Source organism: Topomyia yanbarensis, chromosome 1 (genome assembly GCF_030247195.1).
Source record: "Topomyia yanbarensis strain Yona2022 chromosome 1, ASM3024719v1, whole genome shotgun sequence".
Lineage (NCBI taxonomy): Eukaryota > Metazoa > Arthropoda > Insecta > Diptera > Culicidae > Topomyia > Topomyia yanbarensis.
The window spans coordinates 64,074,622-64,094,225 of NC_080670.1; the positions used below are offsets into that span (position 1 = coordinate 64,074,622).

A 19,604-nucleotide genomic window follows, 5' to 3' on the forward strand; every position below is an offset into this window, starting at 1 on the left:
TATATATATATATATATATATATATATATATATATATATATATATATATATATATATATATATATATATATATATATATATATATATATATATATATATATATATATATATATATATATATATATATATATATATATATATATATATATATATAGTAGGTTTTCCCATACTAATTTCCATACAAATTTCAAACGCAATGCGCTACGCCGGGTCAAATCCAATCGACCCCAAATTTTGCACAGTTGTTTGGGACCCCAAATAGAACCAAAAAAGTACTGTGCTCGGTTGATTAGGTTATGATTACATTTTACATTTCTTATAAAAGAAATGTATAGAATTCGCTCAAACTTTCAAGATTTTTTCCGAGGCCCGGAGGGCTGAGTCTTATATGCCAATCGACTCAGCTCGACGATTTGGGACAATGTATGTGTGTGTCTGTGTAACGGACAAATTCTCATTCGTGTTTCTCAGCAATGGCTGAACCGATCTTATCCAAATTTTTTTTTGATTCCGATGTTTAGTTTCCAAGATATGAATGTTTGAATGCGTAAAAATGGCGTTTTTTGCAGTTTTTTTTGAATTATTTGCCGAAATTGACAATATAGATTAAAAATTTATATGTTTTAGACAGCTTTAACGAATACCTTTCGAACAATTATTATAGATTATTGAAATCGGACTATTATCAAAAGAGATATTTAACATTAAATGCGGACGTAAGAATTTTATCATTTCCCATTGACAAAAATATGTCCAAAAACATGTAATCTATTATTAACGTCAAAATAGCTTATTTTAGGTCAATAGTATCTTCGGAGAATTTAATGTAGGCAATATGCCCTTTCTTTTGGTATTGTGCTTTTGCTGATTAATCCCCCTATGAGTGAGATATTTTCACAAATTTTCTTGGAAGTGATTATATCGAAATTATGCCTTCAGCAAATTTGTAGCTATTACTTTTGCGAATAACTTTACAGAAGACTTCAAATATCTATTTTGAATACTTTAAAAATTATGGCTTGTTGTTTGTGAATTACTCTTTGTTGCCTATTTATTGTTCAATATAGTAATAATCCATTGAAATAAACCAAACATTATTTCGATAAAACAAATTTTGTATTTCATTTTTCTATCTACAACCGCTAGAAATAATCACCGAACACTTCCAAGTTGTCTGGAAGGAACTTGATAACTTATCAGTGCAAAAATGTTCATTTGTGCGAACCTTCTGACTGCAATTTTTCTAACTTATGACCATCGGATCGATCTGAAACATATTGGAAAATGAAAAGCGAAATAAATAACACCATACAACGCCCCCCCCCCCCCCACCACACCCAAAAAAAAATATTGGATTGAAGTTGAAAATTTATTGATGCAGACTGTTTTGATTCAATATTACAATAACAAGTATCTGATCCGTAGATTGATAACCTGTTGTTGTAAACATCATGAGGACTTTTGATAAATTGTCGGAATGGGGTCCTGATATGTAACTGATCTATTGGTCTTGATTTCACAGTTGTCCAATTGCATCATTATCAAATTCCTGCCTGAAAACATTCCAATAGAAAATTCCAGAGTTCAGTAATCAATCATAATCCTCAGATTTATTTTCAAATTGAGCTCGTTTTTGTAGAGATGTACTGTAATAAGGGTCTTTATTTAATAGGAAGCGAAGTTAAAATTGATTTAATGTCTATGAAACATAGAACTGCTCACCAAAAAATGCATAACTTTCAACATTTGCTAAAAATGTTTTTGCCTTTCTCATTCACTCTAAAATTCGTCAATCTAATCCCGACCCGGAGAGCCGTGTGTCATATGCCAATCGACTGAATTTGTCGAGATCGGAAAATGTCTGTGTGTGTATGTATGTGTGTATGTGGAAAAAATGTGACCTCTGTTTCTCAAAGATGGCTGGACCTATTTGCACAAAGTTAGTCTCAAATGAAAGGTACAACCTTCCCATCGGCTGCTATTGATTTTTTTTATTGATTGGACTTCCGGTTCCGGAGTTACGAGTTAAAGAGTGCAATCACACAGCAAATTCCCATATAAACTGAAATGAAAAATTTTCAAAATCAAATTTGTATTTTTGATGCCAAATGACTTTAAAATGTACGAAACATTGAGATTTGATGTAAACTCGAAAAAAATAATGTTTGACAAAAATTTACTTTTTTAGACTGGTACATTTTTGCCTTTCTCATATAGAAAGGTTATGCAATCACTCTAAAAATCGTCAATCATACCGGCCCGGAGGGAGTATGCAGTGAGGGGATGCTACTTTACAATTAAAACTAGTTTAAAATTTCTTAACAAGTTGAAAATTTTTGGCAGGACTTGGACCTCCCGGATCTTTCTCCATGATCCGCCGCTGGCTTCAAGCGATGTTTCAGTATCACATAGTATCTCAAGATCGTGGCTGTCGATCCGTTGTATGTATGTGCAAATCGTACTGAACATGTAATATTCATTTCCACCATTGTATTGAACATAACCAGCCATGGAATCGTAGTCTGGACAAATGAGAAAAGCACCATTGCAACACTAGGTGGATTAAAACAGGTTTTTATTTTGGGAATGCGTCGAGTTGAGACGAAAACGTAATATGATTAATAACGAGGATAACACTTTCCGAATGTAGAGAGAAATTTATGAAAAATTACGATTTCCATTCGACTCTAGCAGGTCCTAATCGATTTTGATGAGCATTTGAATTTTTGTTGTATGACCAATTATATGTATAGGTCAAATGTTTAAAAACAGTAATTTAAGGTCAAGATAGCATCAATTTGAAACCGCCAATTTCGGAGGTTTAGTATCTTCAATGAGTTTTACAAACGTTAAACAACGCATCATTTGATAAAATAATTTTGACGCTATATCGTCCAAGAAGTATTTATGGTGAATTTTCTCTGGTTAATATTCATGACTACAATAAAGTCTCAACAAATTCGCTAAAGACACGAACTCTGTTACTATTTTCTGAAAAATTAATTCTGCATAATTTTAAAACTTCAAAAATTACGGTTTCGGAATTATGCCGTTTGGACAGTATGATCGATTTTCACCAAACCCCCACCAAAACGAATTTCTGGCTACGCCGCTGACTTCAAGTAAGTAGAAACAAAGTCGTTCTACACTCGTTCACAAGAAACTTCTTTGAATGCTGAATATCTATTATAACATATTGAAACCCCGATTTTATCAGTCAAATATGAACATATGTTTGATGGGCTCTAGCAGACTGAATTCGAGTAAATCCTTTCTTGAGCATGTTTTCCTTATCATGAAGATGGAAATATGCAAAAATAAAAAGTTCATCATAATCAGAAATAGTTATTAGACTACATCAAGGGACGGGAAGAATATTTTACCAGCTTCAGTTTATTATAAAGAAAAAAAATTGCCCGATTTAGTCAATATCCCCATTTTGTCAGCCTAAAATACACCATGAGATTGATAAAAATGGGTCATTATTGCATGTATTATTCACTGTGTTTCACATTAATAGGTACATTTCATTTTTGGGGATTTTTTATTGCATCGAACTACAACAATTTTTAGGTAGCTTTTAAGGGGTTATTTTATAGACTTCTTCCAAAATTTGGCGAACCTATTCCAATTCGTATACCAATTAATTGGTATACTTAAGGGTTTATATGTTGCAGATAGAGAAAATACTGAAATTTTCAGCTTTTTTCCTACACAATATTACGAAAGCTTATTAAATTTTTTTTCCTATCATACTGTGTTGCGTTTCGGCTTCGCCTCATCAGAAACCAACACTAACTTATTGTCGGAATAGATTAGCGCCGGCTTGACGCAAATCCCTTAAAACTAAAACATCTAAAGACTGGTTTTTACCAACAAATTTTCACCCTGGCGAGAAATTTTGGTTTTTACCAAATTTTCCTCCATATTGTGAAAAATATAGCATAATTTTTCCTAATAAGTTTGTGAAAATTATAAACTATTTGAAATTTTTTAATAGTTTAATTTTTTATTTAACCGTGATTTTTTAATAAATAGTGACCGCTTCACAACGTAGTCTATTTTTCATGGCTAGCGGTGAGCACTCTCGAATTGCTGAACTGAAAATTATGGAATAGAATTTTTTAGTATTATTTACAGAGTTAACTTGCCGCGCAGATAGCTCTGAATTAGACCCGCTGGTGCCCTACGACGATTTCGCTAGATTTTCAGAACACTGTGCACCCAGTGCATTAACACAAGTGACGGAAGGTTATCGAAAAGTTTCGTGAAAATGAAAACTCCAGTAATGATGATGATTTTCCCAAACGGTTCGTTTTCGAGGATTTAATTTGTTCTTTGGCATTAGGATTAGCGATAATATTTCAAATCAAGGATACTACTGGGAAGTCACCTTTAGAAAAAGTCGATGTCGAAGTAAAATTTGGAACTATGCACGCATGCACTTCAGAGATAGCGTGATATCAGGAGCTGCGATTTCATTTCAACGCTTTTTTGTGAAAAGGGCGATACTTACAAATGTAAACATAAGGTTTTTTTCATGCATGCGAATAAGGGCTTTGAAACGCAACAAATTAACCTAAAAAATTGGATTCTACGATATTGCTTTCTAAACTACAGCAAAAATACAACGGGCGAAACTGTATTTTTGTTTATTTAAAGATTCGCCCTCCACGCTGCATGCAAAACAAACAGGGCGATACTTTTTTTGCTAGCAGTTTAGAGACGAAACTGTTATTTTTGTATTTTTGGGATTATCAAGCTGATACCAGCTGTAAATAGTAACAATGATCGCTATTGAAAAAACCCGGACGAAATCGGTGGTGTAGAACGGTAGTTATTGTAAAAAATGTTAGGGCGATACTTCAATGCTGATAGGTGGGACCGAAAAAGTAAACAATCGCCAAAAGGGCGATACTATCATTTTGTCAATTTCAATAGCAAAACAAATTTTAATTTAATAATTTCAAATACTTTATGAAGTTTTGGGTTTCGATCACTGAATCATGCAATCTAGGATGTAAAACACAATAGTTCTTAAATAGGAAATAAAACCAAGTCTGAAAATATTCACTGTTGATTTTCTTTGAATGGTATCACTGCTAGTATCGCCCTTTTCAAAAAAAAAGCGTTTCTTAGTTCTCAGTCGCGTTGAAAATTTGAGTAAAGTATAAACTTCAAATCGATTCAAAAAAATTCGATTTTTTTGTCTCAGTACAATATATAACCCCTTTAGGAAAATTCAGTTTTCCCACCACAATTTAGATATTTTATTAACAGAGCATTAACAATAATTCGTTGGTATGTCTATGCTATGGGCTATTTTTTCGCTTTCCCATTGATTTGGTTTGAGATTTTTAGCACTGATGTTGTCCTATGCTGATTTGAGCGATTCTCTGAGTCCTGCCGCTATCCCATGTAGTATGTGCTATCAAAAACATCGCGAAGCATCAAGTTCTAAATGTTCTCAAACGATATAATATCCGAAGAGAGTGATAAGAGTTATAAGTCTCATCACACTGTTAGGTGGATTAAAAGCGTTTTTCCATATGACAATACCCCACCCCAACTATTTTCAATTGCTGCAACTCATTACCCACGGTACAAACAGACGAACGGATAAATGAAGTTTGTCAAGGAGGATATAGCTGGGAAGAAAAGACCCGACGATGTTCACCCGAAGCGAGCTTGATAGAAAAGCCAGTGACACAACCGATTCTAGTTAGGCAAACTGGTCTGGACTACTTTCTTTCGGACCCACTACAACGATAGGCTCATTCTAGTGGGGCTGTTTGTGTGTTTCACTTTGACTCATTCGACAAATTTACGATTGCTAGCACTACAATTTTCACTAGTAATAATCAACGGATTTTTTCATCGTTGTCAACTCTAGGCCATTTCCAAGATCTGAGGTTTCCATTCAGACCTGCAGGTGTAACATTTCCTCTCTTCAACACTTGCGAATGTGTTCGATTTCATTTAGATAAAAATTTTGTTCACCAATTTATACTGTTTTATACTATCCACTGCATTCATTTTCTCATAAATCAGCACTTCCTTGCAAATTCGCTAAAATGTTCTCACATGTTTGTGATTGTTTTGATGCTTCCGACAAGTATTTCAAGCCTTGATTTGTTTCCACCGTTCTCAGCCTATTCTTGCCGATATCGTCCGTAGGGGAATTGTGGGAAAAACCGACACCCCACAACTTTTCCTAGAAATCAAATTTTTATTCATTTCATAATGATACATTATTATTAGTATGTTTATGTAGAGCATGTGAAGAAAAATTGGATTTACGTTAGTGCGCCGAATGTCATAAAAATAAACAAAACATACGACAGCAGCGTTCATACTCGTCTGGATGTAAAATTTCGTTGGTAGATTTTAAGGTTTTAACCGAACAGAAGCTTTTCAAATCACCCCATTTTTCAGTACCTATTATTATCGGCCTTTCCTATGATCAACTAGGTGCATTGAAGATGAGTTTGAGAAATTCAATATTTTTAATTGCTTTTATAAAAAAAATGTGCGCTGTTGGGTGGACACCATTTGGTTAGGGTAAGACCGACACACTGCAAAACCTGTTTTAACCATAAATCTCCTACATTTTAAGTGCAATTCTAGCGCACAAGGGCCGTAGCAGAATGAGACCACGAGAATGTCCATGCTTGTTTATGAGGAGGCGAACCGGGAAATTTCCACGTGGACTTTTCATTTATTTATTTATTTATTTATTTATTTCGTCAATCGAATGTAGACTACATTATATAAATATTAATTGCTTATATACTATCCATTATACACCCAGGTTTTTTACGCGGTTTTAACGAGGTTTTTTTACGCGGATTTTCCAATTGACGCGGTTGTTTTTACGCGGATTTACCAATTAACGCGATTTTTGCAAAAATATTCTAAGTCCTTTTGAATGCAAAAGACTTCTGAAAAAAATTCTAACTCCTTTTAAATGCAAAGAACAAGAACAAAGAATTTTGGCCGTTTTTATTTTGCGCGGATTTCGCAATTAACACGTGGTGAGAATGGAAGAGAGAGAAGAAAGAAACGTATGTGGTGTGAGTTGGGGGTTTGAATTTGTTCAAATTAAACATATTGCTTAAATTTAAGTAAATTCAACTGTTTAATTAAAACTATTTGTACTACATCTTCAACTTCCAAAAATTCCCACATTGATTGGGTTTTTAGCAAATTTCGCTTAATCGGAAATCGCCATCTTCAATATGGCGCCAAAAATCAATTTTTGGAACCTACTCGTTAAGATCATTCCGAAAACACTCATATTGACTGGGTTATAGTGAATGTGGCTAACCCGGAAGTCGCCATCTTGGAATTCAAAATGGCGTCAAATATCGACCTTTGTTTCCTTCTCGCCAAGAGCATTCCGAATATACTCATATTGATTAAGTTACAGCGAATTTCGCTAAACCGGAAGTCGCCATCTTTGATTTCAAAAAGGCGTCAAAGATCAATTTCTGGCACCTACTCTTCAAGACCATTCCGAAAATACCCATATTGATTTGGTTATAGCGGATTTCTCTAAACCGGAAGTCGCCATCTTGGATTTCAAAATGGCGTCAAGAATCAATTTCTGGCACCTGCTCTTCAAATCCATTCCGAAAATACCCATATTGTCAGTGTGTGGGCCATAAGGAGAGTAGAGTTGTGTTTTGTAATAAAGTGAAACAAATTTGTATCGTAATGTTTTCAATATTTGGAGATTGCCAATGCGCTCGTAACTGCATAGTGTGTGTAGGTATATTTGCATACATTTTTGCAAATTGAAAACATTGATGGCAAAACAAAACCGCGAAAAAAAAGATGGGTGGGTAATGTCAGAGACATAACCGGAGTGAAGTAGAATACACTTTAGACCGGTAAATTCTGCTCTGGAATAAGCAATTTCTATGCGATTTTGTCGACTTTAGCACATTCATAGTTTATTTGGAGTATTTTTGGAATTATCAAGTTGACAATTTGCAACATTCTTTGAAAATATTGTTGAACTTTTATGAATGAAGGCACGCAAACGAGCGTTTGACCGTCGTCCTACTACCAGCATCAGAGAAGTAGCAGATCAGCATTTTTCGCTACATGGCCTGTACCAAACAAACCGCTCGTAAGTCCACCGGAGGAAAGGCTCCCCGCAAGCAGTTGGCAACAACCCCCTGGCAACCCTATACCATCATATGGAGTTTGACAGCGACCGACATATATGGGGCGTTATAGCTATAAAGCCCCAAACAAAGAATTATGTTCGGCACTATGCTCGATATTCAAGCATTCCACACGACGTTTTGCATCTTGTGGGATGATTTAATAATTTAATTTAATCGACATTTTGTAACTAAATACAGCTTCTAATCATTCGGTTCAAAATCAATGTTTTGCCTTTCATGGCAGTGATGCTGGCTGTACAGAGACGTCGTCCTTGACAGGGGGCTGGTTGGCAACGAAGGTCGTGTAAAAGTGCCCCAGTCACGGTTGGCGTTAAGAGCCTCATCGCTACCGAACAGAAACAGTCGCCCTGCGAAAAATTCACAGCTATCAGAAATCGAGCGGGCTTAAATTGTGACCCAAAATAAACCGCAAACCAACAAGTTGTTTTCAGAACCAGCCAATTATAAAGTATTATTATTATAAATGAAATTTTCCATTGCCTTACAACCTCCCTCTCCCTTTCCTCCCGGCTTGAATAACTATCAATCTTGATGATGCTGTGCGGCGGGGGCACTAGTTTTTATTATGGTGGAAAATTTAGGTTTGCGCGTTTTTCCCAAAAGTTTTTAGCTGTGTTGTTTTCAAAGAAGTTGTAGTTGAATTCAAAATAAAATAGTTTATTTTTATTGTCAGAGATGCACCTTCCAACGAAAACTAGTCTGGCTCGCTTGGAATCGAATTGTATGGACCAACCACTGCTTTCACAAAAACTGTTATTTTCAGTAATTGAACATTCTACATTTTGGTAAATTGAATCATTACACTAACCTGTCTACAAATCACACAAATAACCTTTTTATTTTGTGCCATTCGACTTGAAAGCGACGATATTGTTCACAAGTGGCTCACTTACCATCCAACGCTCTTGGCAAGCCACTTTCTGATGCTTGTAATAAAATTTCAATTCGATTCTTTGTCGATAAATTGATGGCCCTGAAAAGGGCCTTTTCTTTGGGCAGTGTTCGAAATTTACTTGGTGCCATCGAAGACGGCGTGCTTGGCCAACTCTTCTGACAGCAGCAAACGGACTGCGGTTTGAATTTTGCGGGAGATGCTGCAAACAAACTGCTGCATGCTGATGCTGCAAACGAACTGATCGTGAACAGCAGCATGCTGAGTTTTTATACCTGACTACAGCACAATGTAAGCTCGTCCTTTTTTGTGTTGTCCTCAATATGTGTTCTTCGTAGCTCCACCCCTTTGTTGGTCGACCACATATTTTTGATAAAGAACAAAATTGAAATTGTGTTTCCAATACGGAGGTTATCGAACACTCAGGGTAAAAAGAGTAATGTAATACGGCACTTTGGTAAAATGTTTGAGAATTGAAACCGTTTTTGAATGCGCCTAGTAAACACGAAACTGTAAACAAACACACAAACTTTTTATTTTGTGTCATTCTACGTGAAATCTACTATATTGTTCACAAGTAGCTCACTTGCCATCGAACGCTCTTGGCAAGCTACTTTCGGATGCTTGTAATAACAAAATGTCAATTCGATTCTTTGTTGATAAATGGCCCGTACCAAACATACCGCTCGTAAGTCCACCGGAGGAAAGCCTCCCCGCAAGCAGTAAGCAACGAAGGCCGTGAAAAAGTGCCCCAGTCACGGTTGGCGTTAGGAAGCCTCATCACTACTGAACAGAAACTGTCGCCCTGCGAGAAATTCACAGCTATCAGCAATCGAGCAGGCCTAAATTGTGACCCAATATAAACCACAAACCAACAAGTTCTTTTCAGGACCAGCCAATTATATTCCAGTAAGATATAAATGAAATTTTCGTTTTCCATTGCCTTACAACCTCTTTCCTCCCGGCTTGAATTACTATCAATCTTGATGATGCAGTGCGGCTGGGCACAGGCAGTTTCCATTATAGTGGAAAATTTAGGTTTGCGCGTTTTTCCCAAAAGTTTTTTAGCTGTGCTGTTTTCAAGGAAGTTGTAGTTGAATTCAAAATAAAATAGTTTACTTCTATTGTCAGAGGTGGACCTTCCAACGAAAACTAGTCTGGCTCGCTTGGAATCGAATTGTACGGACCAACCACTGCTTTCACAAAATCCGTTATTTCAGTAATTGTACATTCTACAGAATTAGTCACAACTATTTCCAATCAGCGCAAAAATCGAAGGTTTTCATTCAATACAACAGCAGATTTTCACGTTTGAAAAAACAGGCAGCATTCTGGCCGAAAATTTTGAAACGGAGCACCTATATCGAAACGTTAGAAAACGTTCGATTTTTGTAAATTGAATCATTACACTAAAATGTCTATAAATCACAAATAACTTTTGATTTTGTGCCATTCTCGTGAAAGCGACGGTATTGTTCACAAGTGGCTCACTTACCATCCAACGCTCTTGACAAGCTGATGCTTGTAATAACAAAACTTCAATTTCATTCTTTGTCGATAAATTGATGGCCCTGAAAAGGGCCTTTTCTTTGGGCAGTGTTCGAAATTTACTTGGTGCTGGTGTATATGGTAACAGTTTTGGTGCCATCGAAGACGGCGTGCTTGGCCAACTCTTCTGACAGCAGCAAACGGACGGCGGTTTGAATTTTGCGGGAGATGCTGCAAACGAACTGCTGCATGCTGATGCTGGAAACGAACTGAGCGTGAGCAACAGCATACTGAGTTTTTATACCTGACTACAGCACAATGTAAGCTCGTCCTTTTTTGTGTTGTCCTCAATATGTGTTCTTCGAAGCTCCACCCCTTCGTTGGTCGACCACATATTTTTGATAAAGAACAAAATTGAAATTGTGTTTCCACTACGGAGATTATCGAACACTCAGGGTAAAGAGAGTAATGTAATACGGTACTTTGGTAAAATGTTTGAGAATTGAAACCTTTTTTGAATGCGCCTAGTAAAAATGTTTTCCACTTCACTCCAGTTTGTTTCTGACCATATTTGCAATTTACGTACTGAAATAAATCATAATTTAGGGTTTAACCCAAATTGCTCTCCAGGGAGAAACAGTCCATGAAACAGAAAATGCAAACTTATTCTTCGAAATGGTTTTGGTGGCCCTGAAAAGGGCCTTTTTTATAATGATACAAGTGAGTTCTACCTTTTCAACTTCCAAATCCATACAAAGTGCGTCCCTGCCGCTTCAGAGTATAGACGACATTCATTGCGGTTTTGCGCTTGGCGTGTTCAGTGTAGGTCACGGCATCTCGGATGACATTTTTCTGCACACCATCAGCATTCGTAGATTAAATTGGAGATGCATTTTACACCACCACGACGAGCCAGACGCCGAATTTGGCGATTCCCTGGATTTTATCACGAAGAACCTTGCGATGACGCTTGGTACGGGAACGCAAACATGATACCGCTCATTGTACCGTCCGGACGAGCATGTTGCTCGTGTGGTAAGCGAGCACCCACTGATACAAAACAAGCTCGTGTGACCTGTATATATAACATTCTCGTATGTAATGAAACGCTTACATGCTCCTTTTTGACGGCTCTGCGTGGGATATGCTGGCAAATTGCGCATTTTCCTCGCTGTTTCCGAAGGATTTTCTGAAAATCCTTGTTTTGGTTTATTTATAGTAGTCGCAGTAATTCCGAAATTTAATACGAAATACGTGCACAAATTTCCGATCAGATAGTGCAAAAATATTGCGATTTCGTCCAGTAGAACGGAAGATACTCGCATTTCAAACCTGGGAAAATTTCTCAACTGAAATTTTTGAAACGGGACCCCATATTGAAACGTTAGAAGTATTCTACTTCAAAAATCTGTCTGATTCACTTGCATATATTATCTGTTGCTTTATCAAATTCCATTCTGGGTTTGAAAGCTTGTTAAAAATACGAGCCAATTCAAGTATCTATAGATTACTTCACCTTTATGTTTTTATGATGAATCAGAATCATAATGCCGTTCAGAAATGAGATATTTCCATGAAAATTTCACAAAAAAAACAAAGGCATTGTATAATATTCTGTGGTTGCAGTTTGATTTTCATCAAGTCTGCATCATAGTCTAACACATTGGAAAATTTTCTCTAAGGATTGTCCACGAGGAAGAGGAGGGGAACAAAAACGAAGGTTTTTGTCTACTTGGTATATGAATGGCCCCTAATAGTAACGCCAAAAACACCTATTATTGTAGTAAAAAAGCGCGAAAACTAACAGTGCACATTCGATCGCCACCACTCATACCATACCAGTTTCAGATTCCATCACAACAACCATACACTGTAGTATTAACATGAGGGCATCTGCAGTACGTTTCACACACGGCCACGTCAGTGTGTACAAGCTGTTGGCTTACCGTTTGTTAGAGCTGGTGCAGAGTATGAAAAACCACAAAATATAAAAAGGCCCATATGCCCTCTCGGTCTCTTCGATGCACCACTATCGAGTCGTAATGCAAAAATCAGCTGAAAGCAGTTGTCTGTTAGAGATTCTGTAAAACTGATGCACAAATATGCTTGATGATGTGTGCAATAGCGTCAACCTAGAGAAAAGTATTCAACTTAAAATACCCATATTATTGAAATAAGGCGGCACTTTTCGCAATATATTCACCTGATAGAACTCCTTTCTTTTTTCTTCTCCTCAGGTGGATTCCTAGGCGACATCGCACTGCCAAACATTAATTACGAAACCGAGTGGCAAAAACAAAGACTGAATAAATCGTTCCAGCTGGAGCTGGAAAAACTCAAACAGGAGGTATACCATGAAGGTCTACAAGTAGAAGAGGAAGGGTTAACCGATATTATCCGCAAGAAAACCAAACAGCTGACGCCGGATTTGATAAGCACTGGGAATAGTAACCTAGGCCACCAGGCCAGTAAAAAGCTTAACGATCCAACGATAGACATTTCCGCATCTCAACCCATCGATCACAAATCACTAAATCAAAATTCTCACCGCCATGAGGACAACGATAATGCAATAATTGATAGCTACTACGGTCAATCGCAAATAAAAGCAACCATCATCGACAATAACGATAACATCATCAGAAACGCCAACGCTAGTCGCACTGAGCATAAAACTGAACATCAGTCCTCACCAGACCAATTGCTCTTAGCCCACTCATTGCCAAAGGGGTTCACATCAAATGGAAACGATAGTAACGTTGACAAAGATAAGAAAAGCGGTAAAACAGCGGATGCTCGTAATATTGACCATAATCGCATTCAATCTGATACGAAGGATATCATTATCGATGATTCAAGTAACAACATAATCAGCAATAATCACGGGAATAGGAAGATTGCGCTAACGGCACTTTCTACGCCTACGACAACAATGAAAACAATCCGTACGACTCAGGCCAACCGATTTAGTAATGCAGGGGGCAATGGTAGAACTTTGGAAGACGTCCAGGTGCTAAATGGTGATGGCAGTATAACTACACACAAACGTCATCATCGGCGTCGGCGGCAGGGCAGTGGCCGTAAAAATAATGGCACGAGAGAGCAGCTATCCGATAAATCCCGGCGGAAACCTGCCGATGCAAATTCAGACACGTACAGAGCCCGGTTAGAAAGATTGAAAAGTGAGCTAAGCAATCCAACCCTTTCAATCGATGATCCTAATTTGAAAGTATTAAAACGGGAACACAAAAAGGTTTTTAAAAGCAAGCAGACCTCATACAGAGTGAAGTCGAAAAGCAAAGCTTCGCATTCGAAGCAGCCGCATGTACAGAAGGAGCATAATAAGCAATTTGGAAAAAGTAACGAACAGAAGGGCAGAAAAATGCCCACCCATGAAAAAAGTGATGCTAGCAGACATGAGTATACCCGCATCCTGGATGACATCATCATTGAAGACAAAGGACCAGACGTGGGAGACTTGCCCGTAGGTGCATTAATGAAGGATTCAAATGGAAAAACTGTTGAATCGTCACTCTCGTCAGCACATAAAGCAACTGAAGGAAATGGGCAAACAAAAATGCATTCATCGCAACCTGTTGATGATAAAAGGTATGTCTGTCTGTTTGTCTAGAACGTGAAACTTGCGCGAATCAATATTTAACCCTTTATTGTTTACAACATACTATTAATTTACCTCACAATTTGTGTTTAAGTTTTCAGACCAATTCCAGAGGAAATCTGGCGAATAGCGAAAATTAGGCATGACCCTTTTCGATTTGGATGAAATTTGGCACATGTTTTGTATATGGGATATGAGGTACATTATACCGAAATCCTCTTTCCAAAAGTCCAGTTTTTGAAAAGAGCGTATGTAATTTGTCACGCATACCTTCCAAAAAATGTAATGCGAAATCCGTTGATTGTACTGAAATTTTGTAGAATCATGTGTCCTGAGCCCTGAGATCAAGCTAGGCTAGACAACATGAACATGAATTTCACAACAATCTTAATTTGTTATGTATCATAATAAGGGTATGAAGAGGGTGCTGCGAAATCTGAAGACATTCATAAACAAGCAAAAATGATTCCGGGCGCACAAAAATTTCGCTGCCTCATTCCAATTACAAAATACAAGATTGCTGCGATACTATTTTCAGCTGACGAAGTTTTTGTAGAGTCTTTACAAATAACTCTCTGAACAATAGTTGCAAAATAAACAAACAATATAGAGAGCTAAAAATTTATATTATTGGAAAAAGCGGAATTTTTATTTTATAACTTGAAAATAGTAAGAGTGTAATCAGTAAGGTATAAAATAGAGAGAGCTGTGGAGAAATTCTCGTACATTATGGATAATAATTATTTATTGTTGCATAGGGGAGACCGTGGCTGGTTGGCCGAGTTTTGCTTTCGAAATTTCTGCACTCATTCTGGTTAGACTTTTCATAAACGGTTTGTGCTGTCATGAAGATACAACCCTTGAGCACATATGTAATTTTTTTCATCCTTAAAAAAATCAGAGAAAAAGTTATTTACAAACAAATGCGTAGTAAAAAATCGGTCAACGAACCCCAGGGTTAGGGTAGGTTGACCGAGTTTGGTAAAATAATTGAAACACATCAAATTCATCAGTGGAAAACATTTAGGCTATTACAAATCATTTTTAAAAATCATCGGCCAAGAACAAATTTTTTTCTGAAGGGGGCAAACAAAATATAAATATTTATTTCTATTGAAATAAAAAATAATATTTTTATCATTTTCCATCGTTCTCGTTTCGCAGAGTGATTTCGGATAGCGGGGTTGAGCTGTTTGTTTTACTTAAGTAATTCAAGCAAACATTATTAAATCAATCGTAAGTTCATATAAAATAGAATGCTTAAGTTTTTCGTTTTAAATAGTTTTCCAAACAGTACAATTTTTAATAGTGGTTTAATCTGTTTTAAATTCCCAATACAATCCTAAATGTTCGCAAAGAACTTAATGTGAACATTAAAGAGTACTATCCGAAAGCCATGAAAATCGGTCAAAGATAACCCTGTTTGATAACAATGCAAAGAAATAGGATTGTAACATTTTACTTATGGACTATTAGAAAACATTCTGGAATGAATCCAAAGGCGCTCCACAAATGTAAAGTGGTCATGAATTTATCAATCTCTGATATGATTTTCTCTGACTTTTTTCCCATTACCATTACACCATTACCCGGGATATGTGTATAGCTTTGATTGGAAGTAGTTAACACCTTAAGATGGTCTGCCCTCGAAAGTCAAGTAAGAAGGTGTAGGTTGGTTCAGTTGCATTCGCACCACCCAAACACAGTTGAGAATGCCAGAGAAAAAGTTTCTCCAAGTGTCGTTTGTAAGTTTGATCTGTGGAAAGAAGAAATGCCTTTCAGATTGATCGGATGTCTCTTTTGTCCGATCTACAAAAAAGGACATATTCTGACCGTAACAACTATCAAGGCATGACGACAACCATTGCCGCCTTTGCGGTACTCTTCCGTTTTCTGTTTAGCTGATTGCACCGGTTGGCTGAATCCGTTATCGGCGAATATCACAGTAGGCTGCGGGTAGAACGATTAACGACGAACAAAACGTTCGCCTTGCGACAAAACCTATATATTCCTTGTTTGGCCATCCAATTTTTTCCTTTGCAACCTTTATTTTTTCGCAAAGGAAAAAATTGGATGTACCAATTTTGCGCTTAAGGGCACAAAACCTAACTTTTTTGTTCGCGATCCTTTTTTGTAACGTAATAATCTGATAGTTCCAGAATTCACGAATTTGGGGAAAAATTTGGCTATTTTAAGCAATTTTTCCTGCATGCTAAAAAGTTACAATCAATTGAGTGAGTTATTCTTTTTTCGAATACAAACTTTATAGCGTCCCTTACACGTTCAATATTTTTGACAATACTAGATAGCAGAGCCGCCGAGAGGGGGGGGGGACCGGGGTGTTTCCCCCGGGGCCGGAGTTTTGAAGGGACTTTTAACAGAAACCGAAATTTTGACAAATACTTTTTCGACAAAAATTTATTTGAGAATACAATTAAAAATTCAATATCTTGTGTATGAGGTAACTAGAATAGCGAAAATTCTACTAACATTTTAATAGTTTTGTTTTGAATTTTATATGTCATGGAGCATGAAGAGAAGATCTCTCAGTTCACAATCCTTCAGCTGCCAATGATTCTAATACCATTGACACACATGTGATTTCCGTACAATGATTCTCATACCACGTTGTATTCGTACAGCGGCAATGTGACACACATGTTTTGTTACCGCTGTATTACATTTTTCAGCTCGCAATCAAAGCAAACTTGCATTGTCTCTGATCATAGCAAACAAACCAAATTTTATATCGAACAGTGAGCACAAGTCCAAACATTCCGAATAGGGTAAACACTCTCTACCTCATCTTATTTTCTGATGAAAACTCTAAATAAAGGAAAACAACAAAACTGTTTCACAGAATAATCTATTTATATAGTAAATTTATTTATTACAGTTTTATTAATGTTTCAGCAATCGTCAAATTTGTCGAACATGCGATGCAAGTTATGTGAAAATATAACTCTTGATATTTTTTACGATTTCTTATCTTGAAATTAATGGTGAGACAAAATTCTTTATTACTACTAGCCTTATTATCTCCAGACACACCAACACTTCCCACCAAATTAAAATTTATTGTATTATAATAACTTTGAGTTATAATATTTCTTCACACTGAACGAGTATTTCTAACCAAAAATTCAAATTATTTACCATCTGACGCTCCACATCCAACGGAAAAAGTCTTTTCTATCAACTAGAAGTAGAGCGATAAGAATTTTAATTATTCTGATCTGCATCATTTTGAGCCAAAAGATTTTTTTTATAGTGAAACAAAACTGAAGAGCTTCCAACTACATAAATTATTTGTATTTAACTCGAATTTCTTCAAGTGTTTAAATAGAAAAATTTGTTATTCCTTCAAAAATAATTATTTTAACAAAACCAACAACATTGAAAAATGTTAAAAAGTAGCTAATATATGATCTTTCACTAGGATCGAAACGAAAACGTAAGGTTTTACGCAAACTTTTCCGGATAGTATAGTATTCAACAAAGAAATTTTCAAAATATTGCGAATAGATCGGGCGGCCGGAATTACCTGAATTCTATACCGGACTTTTGAGGAAATGAATAGCAGTTTTTCCGAAAATTCGCTCAAAGGGAATTTTCTAGAAATAACAAATAGTTGTTATTTTATACAGATATACCTCGCTTATGTGCGTATTTTGTATAAATCGAGCTTCTGCAGTCTTAACTGAACATCTGTGCGACTCAGAGAAGTTCTGCAAACTCCAGCAAAGTATCCCGAACTTTTTATTAGAAAATCGACGATGAAAAGATTCTTTTGTGAACATTGATATTATAATTTATTTCCAACACTGTTCAAGGGTAATATTTGTAAAGGATGTTTGCGATCTTCAATTCACCATTTAAAAAAAAATATTGTTCGAATATTTGTATAGCACTTGTATAGCAAAATATATTATAATAATTAAAATGGAGGAAATTAATTCTTCTGTCTGATAATGTTTGTTGAAATTTTCAGAAAGCAAGAAAAATTAGTGAAGAACGTAATTACGAAATAAAACTAAACTGTAACGGCATTATGAAGAAGTTATCACTAAACAAGTATTTTGAACAATTTTAAGTATAATTTGAAATTTCATAGCATTTTCCAGACCATAATATAACTTTCTGATACAATGTGAAAAAATCTTCCAAAATATTTTGAAAACGCATTGTCTTTCGTAAAAAAAAATCAATTATTTTAACAGGAAAATTATGCGTAATATCGCGTGAAAGATGCTAAAACGAAGTGAAGAGAACCGCAAACTCGAACAAATGTTGGCAGCACCCTGTCCGATTTTAACTGTGCATGGAGACTTTGTCACAGAAAGCCACTTTGCATACTTTGTTTTTCCAAAAATGATCTAGACTGTCTTTTGAAAAGGGTCAAACTTTTTTCATCATTTTTTTTTTTTTTTCAAATGGCTATAGTCTAAAAATGACAAATCCCATCAAAAAATGTTGTAGGAGTGATGTTCACAAAATTAGTCAAATTTTTGAATAAAAATATTTAAAAAATTCTTCATCGACTCCTGCACTGATTTTAAAAATTTAAAGTCGATTTACAAAATAAGGTTTTTTTGTAAATCGACTTTAAATTTTTTTTTCTTTGATTTGGATGAAAATTTGTTCCAAGATAGGTAATTATATCCTCTACCTACCATCAAAAATTCAAGTTGGACACTTTCTAGGAAAAAAACTTATTTGAAAAAACTTTGCTTTGAAGAAAGTAAGGACTTGCATATCACTGAAATTCCAGGTTATGTCGCCATGGAACGTATTGTCCAGTGGATATGAGAGCTTTCTTTTTGATTTTCTCAATAGAAAGGTATTGCAATTGCTCTGAAAACCGACTTTTTAACGGAGGCCCGGAGGGCCGAGTGACATATACCATTCGATTCAGTTCGTTGAGTTCGGCAAATGTCTGTGCGTGTGTATGTATGTGTGTATGTATGTATGTGTGTGTATGTGCGTCTGTGTGTGTATGTTCTATTCTATTCTATTCTAACCAGCCACACAGCCAGTATTGAAAAGCATCCTGGAAAACACTGCAGTTATTTTTCAGTGTTTTTCTTGTCAACATTAATATTTGAAGCATATTATGTGTAATATGTCGCAAATATTAAAACGGCCAGGCCTACTGTGCAGAGTTTGGTTTGAAGATGTTTCAAAATTAGACGGCAATCAAGTTATTCATTTAATGAATAATCTAATTAACGAATCCTTTTGAATTTTGAAGGAGGAAGAAACGAGGACAACCGCTCCGACCGTTTCAGATTAAAGGGGATATGATAAATCGTTGGGAGTGACTTTGCTAAGAAGGTTAATGTCACTCCTTTGGTCCTTTGGGATGGGACAGAGGTATTTACACCTTGCCCTGGCTAATGCGCCTAGGTTA

The 19,604-nt window shown here is 36.1% G+C and overlaps 2 protein-coding genes across 6 annotated transcripts in view; one reads left to right on the forward strand and one right to left on the reverse strand.

Annotated features, from left to right (window-relative positions):
• The window catches only part of LOC131677810 (uncharacterized), a 190,274-nt gene that overhangs the window by 80,432 nt on the left and 90,238 nt on the right, over positions 1-19,604 (reverse strand). The gene's annotated exons all lie outside the window — the stretch shown is intronic.
• LOC131677807 (protein tolkin-like) overlaps positions 1-19,604 on the forward strand; it is a 137,315-nt gene that overhangs the window by 60,142 nt on the left and 57,569 nt on the right. For all 5 annotated transcript variants that reach the window (XM_058957860.1, XM_058957862.1, XM_058957861.1 and 2 more), the window contains one exon: positions 12,813-14,184. In XM_058957860.1, coding sequence (XP_058813843.1) covers positions 12,813-14,184 — 1,372 coding nt within the window. The remainder of the gene's footprint in view (positions 1-12,812; positions 14,185-19,604) is intronic.